This window comes from Gadus macrocephalus, chromosome 19 (genome assembly GCF_031168955.1).
Source record: "Gadus macrocephalus chromosome 19, ASM3116895v1".
Lineage (NCBI taxonomy): Eukaryota > Metazoa > Chordata > Actinopteri > Gadiformes > Gadidae > Gadus > Gadus macrocephalus.
Window position 1 is genome coordinate 12,955,555 of NC_082400.1, and position 12,305 is coordinate 12,967,859.

The 12,305-nt window shown below is 50.3% G+C and overlaps 1 protein-coding gene across 3 annotated transcripts in view; it reads left to right on the top strand.

Moving 5' to 3' along the window:
* The window catches only part of tbc1d22a (TBC1 domain family, member 22a), an 80,211-nt gene that overhangs the window by 48,219 nt on the left and 19,687 nt on the right, over positions 1-12,305 (top strand). For all 3 annotated transcript variants that reach the window (XM_060037837.1, XM_060037840.1, XM_060037838.1), the window contains one exon: positions 7,610-7,716. In XM_060037837.1, the coding sequence (XP_059893820.1) occupies positions 7,610-7,716 (107 nt within the window). The remainder of the gene's footprint in view (positions 1-7,609; positions 7,717-12,305) is intronic.

The following is a 12,305-nucleotide window of genomic DNA, read 5'->3' on the forward strand; positions in this document are numbered from 1 at the left end:
CTCGCTCTCTCTAACTTACCCGGTCTCGTGGTCACGGTTGAAGGGAGACGTGGTTTCAGGGCTGTGTCACCAGCGATGTGCGTTCTGCTCTGACCTGATGCAACCGGGAGCAATTGAACTAGTCACGTTGTAAGACTGCGGCGATGGAGGTGTCTTACATCAGATACTGTACGCACTGTACGCTCTTCAGATCATCTGTTCACAGACACACAGACACACTGCCGTACAGACACACGGAAACACACACGGACACGCACTGACACACACACAAAAGCTGCGGACGCTCGCACGCACACATGTGTTTTAATCATGTCCCGCTTTAGCACATAGGCAATCAGGACAACATGAACACACTCCAATAAACACACTGTTCACACACACCAACTGGAGGCTGAGCCTGTCGGCCACACACTCAGGGTGTGTGCGCACACACACACACACACACACACACACACACACACACACACACACACACACACACACACACACACACACACACACACACACACACACACACACACACACACACACACACACACACACACACACACACACACACACACACACACACACACACACACAGAGAGAGAGAGCGAGACATACACTGAGAGACACATACACATACAGAAACACACTCCCTCTCATACTGCCTCAGGCCATCAGGACCCATGCAGAGGTGGTCATATTGGCAGCGCTACAGAGCTGTCCCAGTCTCATGGCCGGAGCGTCCCACTCCCAGTTCTGACCCCGGCCAGCTCTGTAATGACAGCTGTCCGTGTCCACGTTTCCCTGGGTGTACGTCACTGTGTGGAGGCCAGGCGAGTTCATAGTAAAGTAGGAAAAGTAGAGCGTGCCATATAGGCTCAGTGCTGATCGTAGCGACCCGGGTTTGAATCCTGCCCGTGGTCATTTGCTGCGTGTCCTCCCAGCTTTCTCCCTATCTCTCGCCCATACCTTCCTGTCCATCTCACTCTATAAGCATAAAAATACCCAAAAAGTCACAAAATATAAAGGAAAGTAGCGAGCTGTGTAGCACCTGAACGGCGAAGCAATCTCAAGGCAGGTTGTGGGTGTTTATTTTTCAGTGTGCGCATGTTGTTTTGTTTGCCTGTTTAGGTAAATAAAGCCTCAACACTCGCAGAGGTATCACTGCACCGTCAGCGGATGGGTACAGGTGGTGGTTTGACTGAAGGTAGTCCCGAAAGAACTAGCCGCCTTAAAAAACCCAAACTGTTGTGTATTTTCGGTTCCCCTTGCTGTGTGAACGCACAAGAGTAATCCCTTGAACACTGCCGTTTTTGAAATGCTGTGAATTTCACTTCAAGCTATGCTAGAAGCTACCCCCTGCACTGACGCTCGTATTAACTCGACACACGCCGATGAAATTGTTGTCAATCTTTCCGTCTGGAAAGATGAGATGGGGGGGGGGAAGACCAAAATACAAAATTTTCAACAGCGTCCAATTTTCTTGTCACCCATTTCCTTTTCATTCTAGGTTCGTTTGAAAGAGTTGTACACTCTCCTTCTCTCTGTCGTGTCTCTCGAAATGAATTATTAATGATGAAAACATTTCAATTCGAAGAAAACACATTAGTCCACATTCTCCCTTGTCTCTCTCTCTGTCCTTCCACCCACACACCCATGTCTCTCTGTCTGTCTGTCTGTCTGTCTGTCTGTCTGTCTGTCTGTCTGTCTGTCTGTCTGTCTGTCTGTCTGTCTGTCTGTCTGTCTGTCTATCTGTGTCTCTCTCTCTCTCTCTCGCTCCATCTCTCTCTATCTCTCTTTTCTCTTTTCTCTCCCCCCCTTGTTGCGCTCCACAGTGAAACGCTTTCACTATGCATCTCCCCCCTGGTGTGTGAGTGCCCCCCGCCCCCGCCCCTCTGTCTGGAGGCAGGGGGGGTTCCCGCCGTGGGTGTCTCCCTCTCTGTTATCCTGACGACGCTAGTATCAATTATCCCGCAGAACCTGAGGAGGTCTGAAGTTGGTTCATGACCCCGCCCCCCTGCTAACTAAACCACCGTGGAGGAGTGTGTCTGTGGCGGAACGCCCCTCAGAGAAACACCGACTCCCAGAGTGCTGTTAGCGTCCTTAGTTGTTAACTACGTTAGCCATAGCTCCTCTGCCCCGTGGGGAGTCTCTCTGTCTCTGTCTCTGTCTCTCTCTCTCTCTCTCTCTCTCTCTCTCTCTCTCTCTCTCTCTCTCTCTCTCTCTCTCTCTCTCTCTCTCTCTCTCTCTCTCTCTCTCTCTCTCTCTCTCTCTCTCTCTCTCTCTCTCTCTCTCTCTCTCTCTCTCTCTCTCTCTCTCTCTCTCTCTCTCTCTCTGGCGTTTGAAGTCTCGTCGGAGGCCAACTCTTCCTGGCACATGGCGATTCAGACTGTCACATGACAGACAGCACACTGGCTTATTGTGGCCTATATTACGGCCACCCACTCCCTCCCTCACTTTCTGTGTGTGTGTGTGTGTGTGTGTGCGTTTCCCAGTTAGGGTGAAACAGATTGGTCACCTAACATGGTTGCTGTTGCTGCCCTGAGCAGAGGGCAGATGGCTCCCAGCACCACTCTTCCTGTGTGTGTGTGTGTGTGTGTGTGTGTGTGTGTGTGTGTGTGTGTGTGTGTGCATATGTTTGGTGTGCTTGTGAGAGATCATTGTATGTGAATGTGGGATTGTGTGGGTGTGTCCGTGTGTGTTGATTGTATATCAATGTGGGTTTGTGTGTGTGTGTGTGTGTGTGTGGGGGGGGTACTTTGTGTGTCTGTGCTCCATGCATGTGGAGAGAGACAGGGAGGGATGGTCAGATCAGATCAAACCAGGTCAGATGATGCTGATGAAGAGGAATGAGATCAGGATCCACAGCCTTGTCCACTGGGATCAGGAGTTGGATAAAGCTCCATTCTTCGTCCATTTCATGACTTTTCAAGGCGTCACTATAAACAATACATTTTTGTTAAAAATATATACATTAGACAACCCACCTACTGATATCTACATGTCCTATAGATGCATATGCATGCATAGTCCTACCGTAACTACATACCCTGTTTGAATACAGTAGATTTCCTTTTGTATATATTTGTCTTGTCCCTGTCCCTCTCTTTAGATGCTTCTGCAGGAGTAGTTCCTCCTCTGACCACAGAGGGCACTGTTGTCCATGCTCCTCCAGTACAATCTGTCCTAGGTCGAATTATCCACCTCCCTCCCCACACACGCCAGCCCACACATACATGCACGTATACCCTGGCTAAAAAAGTGTACACACACACACACGCATACGCACACACACACAGTGTCCTTGTTGTTTTGATGAGCTATGAAGGATCCTAGTTGAGCTTGGAACCCGTCCCCGATAATCTTCAGAGGACTCGGGACCCAAGGTCTTGAGACCCAGCAGGCCTCCTCCCCATCCACATCTCGTCCTCGTCTTCTTCTTTCTCTTCTCCTCTTCGCCTCCTCTCCTCCTACTCTTCGTCACCGTCTCCTCTACTCTTCCTCCTCTGAGGCCTATACCCAAACAGAGATTGAACTCAACTGTCCTCAACTGTACTCAACTCGTCTGTCCGTCCATCTCTCTCTGTCTGTCTGTCCGTCCATCTCTCTCTGTCTGTCCGTCCATCCCTCTCTGTGTCTGTGCATCTCTCTCTCTGTCTGTCTGTCCGTCCATCTCTCTCTGTCCTGTCTGTCCATCCATCTCTCTCTGTCTGTCTGTGCATCTCTCTCTGTCTGTCTGTCCATCCATCTCTCTCTCTGTCTGTCTGTGCATCTCTCTCTGTCTGTCCGTCCATCTCTCTCTCTGTCTGTCTGTGCATCTCTCTCTGTCTGTCCGTCCATCTCTCTCTCTCTGTCTGTCTGTGCATCACTCTTCTCTCTCTGTCTGTCCGTCCATCTCTCTCTGTCTGTCTGTGCATCTCTCTCTCTCTCTCTCTCTCTCTCTCTCACCACTAGAGGCTACTAATCTCAACATACCTGGACCTTTAAGTAAAGAGTCTAATGTGTCCTGAGGCTACCTTTTAGTATCATCAAGTAACCCGGCAGCAGCCTGCTCCTTAAGTATGTTTGTGGGGGGGGGGGGGGGGGGATCGTAATTGTTTTTTGTGTGTACAACAAATGCGTATTGCTAATGTAATATTGTTATCTGTAAGTGTTTGTTTGTGTGCATGCGTGCGTGCATCTTTATTTTTTTGTGAGTGTCTGTGTGTGTTAGGGACGACCGTAGTGTCATAATCGTGTGTGTGTGTGTGTGTGTGTGTGTGTGTGTGTGTGTGTTAGGGACGGCCGTAGTGTTTTAATGTAATGATATGTAAGTGTGTGTCTTTGAGAGCCTGTGTGCGTGTGTTGTCTGTGCGCATGCTTGCTTGGCTCTCTGTGTGTGTTTCCCTGCGTTGGAACCTGTTTGGTAATGCGGCGGTAGGCTGTTTATGCGTCTCTATTTGTGGCCGGTGTTTGGGTGGAGGCGCGTGCTAAGTGACTGAGGAGTGATTATTAAGTGCAGATTGTCTGGAGCGTCGTCCTGCCTCGTGTGAAGGCTAGGAGGCACAGGGAGAGGAGGCAGGGTTTTACTGTGTTCAGCTCATTTCTATTTGCTCCCTAATCTCTCCCTCCGTCGTTAGAGTACTGCCTTACAGGAGGTACTGTCGTCCCGTCCCGTCTGTTTGTCTCTGTGTGTGTGTGTGTGTGTGTGTGTGTGTGTGTGTGTGTGCCTGTTTTTTTTTTTTTTTCATTGCAACCAAAATGGATTCCTTCTCTCTATCTCGTTCTACCTCTCTGTGTGTCTCTCTCTCGCTCTCTCTCTCCCCCTTCCCTCCCCTCTCTCCTCCTGTCCCCCGCTCTCCCGTGTCTTGTCAGTGAGCTCTCTCGGCGCCTCGCTGTCCGTCACGCGCGGCCGCTGCTAATGACATCAGATGACAGTCTTTGTTCAAGTCCCTGGCCGGGGATGATTGGCGGGTGGTTCTGCCGGCGGCGCCCGGGTTCAGCGGCACTAGCTTCTGTCTGTAAGCCTGCCGTTAGCAGCGGCACTAGCTTCTGTCTGTAAGCCTGCCGTTAGCAGCGGCACTAGCTTCTGTCTGTAAGCCTGCCGTTAGCAGCGGCACTAGCTTCTGTCTGTAAGCCTGCCGTTAGCAGCGGCACTAGCTTCTGTCTGTAAGCCTGCCGTTAGCAGCGGCACTAGCTTCTGTCTGTAAGCCTGCCGTTAGCAGCGGCGCAAGCTGCTGCATGTAGCCAAGCCTTTAGCAACGGCCCTTAGCCTTTAGCGGTGGCCCGTAGCCTTAGCATTGACCCGTAGCCTTGTTGTCTGTAGCACAGCCGTTAGCATCGGCCAGTAGCCTTGTTGTCTGTAGCCCAGCCGTTAGCATCGGCCATTAGCCTTATTGTCTGTAAGCCCAGCCGTCAGCATTGGCCCGTAGCCTTGTTGTCTGTAGCACAGCCGTTAGCATCGGCCAGTAGCCTTGTTGTCTTTAGCCCAGCCGTTAGCATCGGCCAGTAGCCTTATTGTCTGCAGCCCAGCCGTTAGCATTGGCCCGTAGCCTTGTAGTCTGTTGCCCAGCCGTTAGCATTGGCCCGTACTCCGTAGCTTGTTGTCTGTACTGTAGCCCAGCTGTTAGCATCAGCCTGTAGCTATGTCGTCTGTAGCTCAGCCGTTAGCATCGGCCATAGCCTTGCTGTGGCTATGGTTCATGTGTGCAATAAAAATAATATTTCGTGAGAAAAAAAAATCGTGGCAGAAAATCATGATGAAATCTAAGCGGAAAAAATATTGTGATTCATATTTTTCACAGAATCGTGCAGGCCTAGCCCGTAGCCTTGTTGTTTGTAGCCCAGCTGTCTGAACCCAAGCCGTTAGCATTGCCATACTGTCTGCCGCCGGTAGCCCAGAGGCCTGCAGATTTATGCTAGCCCACCATGCGTCGCGCGTTGTTGTTTTACAGCTGATGTTCATGTGTGTGTATACGTTTGGTGTTGGCTAACATTAACTCATCCCGATGGACCCCAATGTTGCTAAGCAACAGTTTCACAATTCGCACACACGCACACGCGCACAAGTGTGCACGCACGCACACACCCAGCGGGCTCGCGTAGCAGGGCTGTGATCAGTAGCTAGTGATAGCTCTGTGTGGGCTGAGGTTCTGTTGAGACGGTTTCCTGGCCAGCTGCTCCCCTCTCCCGCTCGTACTTTCACTAATAACTCTTTACTCTTCCCTGCTGTTCCAAAAAACAAAGAAGTAAATATATATATGTGTATATATATGTGTGTTTGTATGTATATCTGAATACTAACAAGGACTCTGTGGTGGAGGGAGGTAAACATCTGCCTAACGACCTCCCCTAACGACGACCCTCGACCTTCTCATCTGATAGTCTTGACAGCTACCAAAACTGACCTGAACCGGAACTCGGACCCGGGCGTGTATCGCCGTTGATGTCGATTATGGCCCTGTAATTCACCGAGCAAGTAGTTAATTGGTAAATTAATAAGTTTAGGAACCCTGTGGGGTAGATGGGCAGAGCTAAGAGGCTCTGAAGATGTTTGTCCGGGGTTGGTCGTGATGGGGATGATGGTGACGTGGTGATGGTGTTTGGAGGGAGTACAATGGGGGGGTGGTGGTGGGCAGAATAATGATGAGGTGGGTGTGGTGGTGACGGTGTTGGGAGTGAGTACAGCGACGGAGGTGGAGGGGGTGGTGGGCCGATTAATGTCGGTGCTGCTGGTGGAGAGGGCAGCAGCGCCGTCCTAAAGAGTTTCAAGGTTACTTAGAATTTCCAGTGTCTTGTTAAGAGCTGTATTTTGTGGCTTTCTAAATCTCTGGCTGAGGCCCCGTAATGAATCAGGGGTTGGCCGGGCATGCACAGGTGGATGAAATCACATTTTTATTTAGTTCTCTTAATATCACCTCATGTTCTTTTTTCCTGCCATAATTGGCCTGGCATGCTGCTGAATAACTTGAGATGGATAAAAGGTCACTTTATCTACGGCCTCTGCTCTCCCTCCTCTCCTCCTCTCCCCCTCTCCATCCTTCCCCCTCCCTCCTTCTCTCTCCCCCTCCTTCTCTCACCCTCTCCATCTTTCCCCCTCCATCCTCTTATGCCCTCCTCTCTCCCTTTCTCTATCCTCCCCCTCTCACTCCCTCCCCTTCTTATCTCCTCTCTCCTTCTCCCTCCTACCTCTCCAACCTTTTCCCTTTTACTCCCTCCTCTTCATAGCTCCCTCTCCCTCCGCTTCCTCCCTCTTCTCTCCATCTCTCCACCTCTCCTGTCTCTCTATGCTTCTGCCTTTCCTCTCCACCATCCCTCCTCCAGCTCTCTGCTCACCTCAGACTGAAACAGACTCCCTTAGCCTCTCTCTCTGCTCTCTCTCTCTCTCTCTCTCTCTCTCTCTCTCTCTCTCTCTCTCTCGTCTCTCTCTCTCTCTCTCTCTCTCTTCCCCCCCCCCCCCCCCCCCCTCTCTCCCCTCTCCCTCTCCTCTCTCCTCTCTCTCCCCCTCTCCCTCCATCGTCTCTCTCACTACCTAATTGAAGCGGTCGTGTCAATCAATGTTAGCATTAATGGGCATTAAATGACCATTCTAAAAGTATCTCCCTCTCTCTCTCCCCCTCCCTGCCTCCCTCCCTCCCCCCTCCAGAGGAGGAGGTGGAGAACTTTGACGTGTCCAGTCTGCGGGAGGAGTCACTGCGGAACATCGAAGCTGACAGCTTCTGGTGCATGAGCAGACTGCTGGACGGAATACAGGTGAGACACGCACGCGCACACACACTTGGCATAAGCACACACACATGCACGTACACACACGCATATGCACACAGGCATGCACATTCACACGCATGTGCACGCACACGCGCAAACATATGCACGTACAAACACACACCTGGCTTATCCACACATGCACACACGCATACATATACACACACACAAGCAAAGGTGCACGCTAACAGACGTTCAGACACGCACCTGGCATACACACACACACACACACACACACACACACACACACACACACACACACACACACACACACACACACACACACACACACACACACACACACACACACACACACACACACACACACACACACACACACACACACACCACACACACCCCAGCTGTCAGGCTCCTAACCTTTCGGCTGACTAGAGGCAGTAAACATTTGTTTTTTTTAAGACGTCAATGAATACAAACAATGAATAAAGCATGAATATAATTGTACTTCTGTCTCTATAAGTACCTGTTGTATCCATACAGAAGTGCACACACCCTTAATATCATTAAACAGATTTGTGTGTAGTGTGTTGTTCCCATGGTGTGTGTGCAAGTATGGTATTCCCTTAGTATGTGTGCGTGTGTTTGTGTGTCTAAGTTTGCAGGGTGCGTGACTGTTCGCTGATGCGAGGCAAGATTAACATCTAAATACCAAATATCGAATGATGCATAATGTGTTTTTTGTTAAAAGTTAGTCAACAACATGCTAACTAGTGTGGTTGTGGATATGGCCCCTTTTCCAAACTCTCTCTCTTGGTTTTGCCCAATACCAAATCAATATCTTTTTTCTGGTGCCATATTTTGAATGTCAACACATTTTAATCGACTGAAAAAGCTCTGCTTCAAACTGTTCAGCTTTATAAACGCAACCTCTGTGTATCCCTTAACTTAACCTCAGTGTAACCTCTTTGCGTTCTCCGTTGGCCGCAAGGATAAGAAGGATTAAATGCTCCCCTCTGGTCTCTCTCTGTAGCCCTGCTACATACCTCTACCCCCTCTCCATCTTGTCTCTCTCTGAGCCTCATCCTTCTCCTTGTTAACAAGGCCTGATGGTCTCTCTCCGTGCCTCGTCCTCCTTTTCTTAACGAGGCGGGCTGGTCTCTCTCTGAGCCTCCTCCTCCTCCTTATTAATGAGGGCGTATGGTCTCTCTCTCTGTCCCTCTGGTCTCTCTCTCTGTGCCTCCTCTTATTAACGAGGCCGGCTGGTCTCTCGCTCACTCCTTGAGCCCGTCTCTCTCTGTCCCTCTGGTCTCTCTCTCTGAGCCTCTTATTAACGAGGCCGGCTGGTCTCCCTCTCACTCCTTGAACTCGTCTCTCTCTCTCTCGTCTCCCTCTGAGCCTTCTCTTCTTAAAAAGTCAGGCTGGTTCCTCTCCTTTAGCCTGTCTCTTTCTCTCCCTCTGGTCTCTCTGAGCCTCGTCCTCCTCTTATTAAGAAGTAGGGCTGGTGTCTCTCTGAGCCCGTCTCCCTCTCTCTCTCTCTCCTCTCTCTCTCTGTGCCCGTCTCTCTCTCCCTCTGGTCTCTCGCTCTCTGAGCTCGACCTCTTAACAAGTCGGGATGGTCTCTCTCCTTCAGCCCGTCTCTCTCTCTCCCACTGCTCTCTCTCTCTCTGAGCCCATCTCTCTCTCTCTCTCTGAGCCTGTCTCTCTCTCTCTCTCTCTGAGCCCGTCCCTCTCTCTCTCTCTCTCTCTCTCTCTGAGCCTGTCTCTCTCTCTCTCTCTCTGAGCCCATCCCTCTCTCTCTCTCTCTCTCTCTCTCTCTCTCTCTCTCTCTCTGAGCCTGTCTCTCTCTCTCTCTGAGCCTGTCTCTCTCTCTCTCTCTCTCTCTCTCTCTCTCTCTCTCTCTCTCTCTCTCTCTCTCTCTCTCTCTCTCTCTCTCTCTCTCTCTCTCTCTCTCTCTCTCTCTCTCTGAGCCCATCCCTCTCTCTCTGAGCCCATCCCTCTCTCTCTGAGCCGGTCTCTCTCTCTCTGAGCCGGTCTCTCTCTCTCTCTCTCTCTCTCTCTCTCTCTCTCTCTCTGAGCCTCTCTCTCTCTCTCTCTCCTCCCCTTAACGAGGCGGGCTGCGTCTGACAGGCCTGCCGCGCGGCTCCTTTCTGCTGCAGGTTTCTCATTAGAGGACATTAGCTCTGACTGTTGGCGGCGCCGGCTAACTCCTCTGATCCAGAGCAGCAGCAGATGAACCCGCTCACTCGGTGCCTCGCCAGACAAGCGCTTGAACCCGCGCAGTCGGCCGCCGGTAGTCTGCGTACGGGGATTTTAATTAAAAAAGTTTTTTTTTTGTTTTTTTATATAATGTAAGTGTCTTTTTTAAAAGTCAGCAGACTTCGTAGTTGATTTGAAAATTCATGGTAATACAAATTCGCTCTCGACACTGACAATGCGTTTATAATCCTTGGATATGTATTGTGATCCAAATATCATCGTATCATATATGTTATAGAAACCACGTCGTCTTCATTGGTGAATAGTATGCTTTTCCAGTTAAAGTTCCCCGAGATACGGGATGGGGGATGAAAGGGTGAGGAGGGGATGAGTTTGGATGATGAATTGAATTGGAGTGCACGGGTGGGTTGTATTGAACTGGTGGACGTGTGTGTGAAGGTGAATGGGTGAGTTGATGGGAATGAGAGTGGATTGGGTTGGAAGTGAGGGATTGGGTGTATGAAAGTCTGAAACGATGTGAATAGGGAGACTTGCTCTCGTATCCGATTGGCTAATAAGGACTGCGCCCTGCAGCTGTTAATGTAACACGTGTACTGGTGTGTTCATGCTAATGTGTAGAATTAATGGAACTACCACTAACATAACTAGTGCCTCTCTAATGAATGACATCGTCCCGTTTCCTCACCTCAGGGGGCTTTGGGCCCCGTTAAGACACCTTAAGAGGATCTGATTAGCCCATTAGAATCGGAATATAATTAATAATAATAATCTGGTCAAAGTAATTAGGCAGAGGTATGAATTAAAATGGGTGGTGTGATGTGGCTCTCAGGTACGTCTCTTTCCCCGTTCGGTTGATCAAACGTGTGTGTGTGTGTGTGTGTGTGTGTGTGTGTGTGTGTGTGTGTGTGTGTGTGTGTGTGTGTGTGTGTGTGTGTGTGTGTGTGTGTGTGTGTGTGTGTGTGTGTGTGTGTGTGTGTGTGTGTGTTCCAGCGGTATATCCTCAGAAAGGATTGCAGTCCATTGTTTCGAGGATTAGTCGCACACATCCACACTTGCAATGCAATGTTTGAGTACAATACACAAGGACAGGTCTAATGCCAGTGTGTGTGTGTTAGTGTGGCCTGTGTGTGTGTGGCCTGTATCTGTGTGTGTGTGTGTGTGTGTGTGTGTTGACCAGAGTGACGGGGAACACAGAGCAGCAGGCTGCGCTCCATTTCCACATCAAACAGACACTTGATGTAACCGCAGCCCCACTCCACACAGCAACACGCGGCCGGACAAGCTGTCCTGGCAGGCTGGCTGGCTGCCTGCCTGCTTGGAGGTTGAGTTGGCTGGCCAGTCAGTCAATCAAAGGTGTGTGCGTGCTCGTGTGCCTGCGTCTGCATGCACGCACTGTCGGCTGGTTGGCTGGCCTCGAATGACTGGCTGCCTGGTTGGAGGATTAGTGAGCCGGCCAGTCAGTCAATCAAAGGTGTATGCGTGTGCGCGGTCGGCTGGCTGGCTGGCTGGCTGGCTGGCTGGCTGGCTGGCCCTAGCTGTTTATTTGGGCTGTATGTGGAGAGCAGGGCTGCCGTTTGATGCTGAGCTAGGAGCTCTTGGTGGCCTGTGGTCCTCCCCTCTCCATCACAGAGGAGTCACCTCAGGTGCCTGATGAGACGCAGCTACAATTCACTGGAAGTCGCTTAGGTTATGTGTTGGGTTAGTGTGTGTGAATCAAACCATCATTCAGAAACACGCTTTATTGATATGAACACATACACTCGTGTATGTATACACTGGATCACGGATACACTTGTTATACACACACACATACTTGAATACACAGACAGACGGACACAGAATGTTATGAATAATGGATGGATATTAAATGATGGTAATTACAGTAATAACGTGTGCTATCGCTATATAGTAGCGATAGAACACGTAACGTTAGACCCGTGGGTCTGGAGGCGGCTGGACCCAGACCGGAGACCACCTCTCCTTGTGGACCGCCTCAACCCCAGGTCCAGGTCTTCAGTCCACCAGCCCCTCCTCAGACCTCCCCACTATCTCCCTGCGTAAGATCGCTTCATTACCGAGCGGGAATATCCAATATCGTTGTTGCTCTAACTCGACGCGACGTGATCGATACGCCACAGATAAATCCACAGTTCTTCACTTAGAGTTGTTTTGATTTATGTCCTTGGCTTGCATACAATAACGGCGATCAATTTCACACCGAACCAGACTGAGTCAGGTTAATATGCGCCCGCTCCACCAGATCTCTTCAACGCAGCGGCCAAGATGTTTCCTTTGCCATGGCGTGGCTTGTCCGTCAAGTTTTTTTTAATTAATGTCGGCCTCTTTATGGATGTGGCATGAATTAAGCCCACACCTCCTCGTGGAGAATTAGTTCTGTA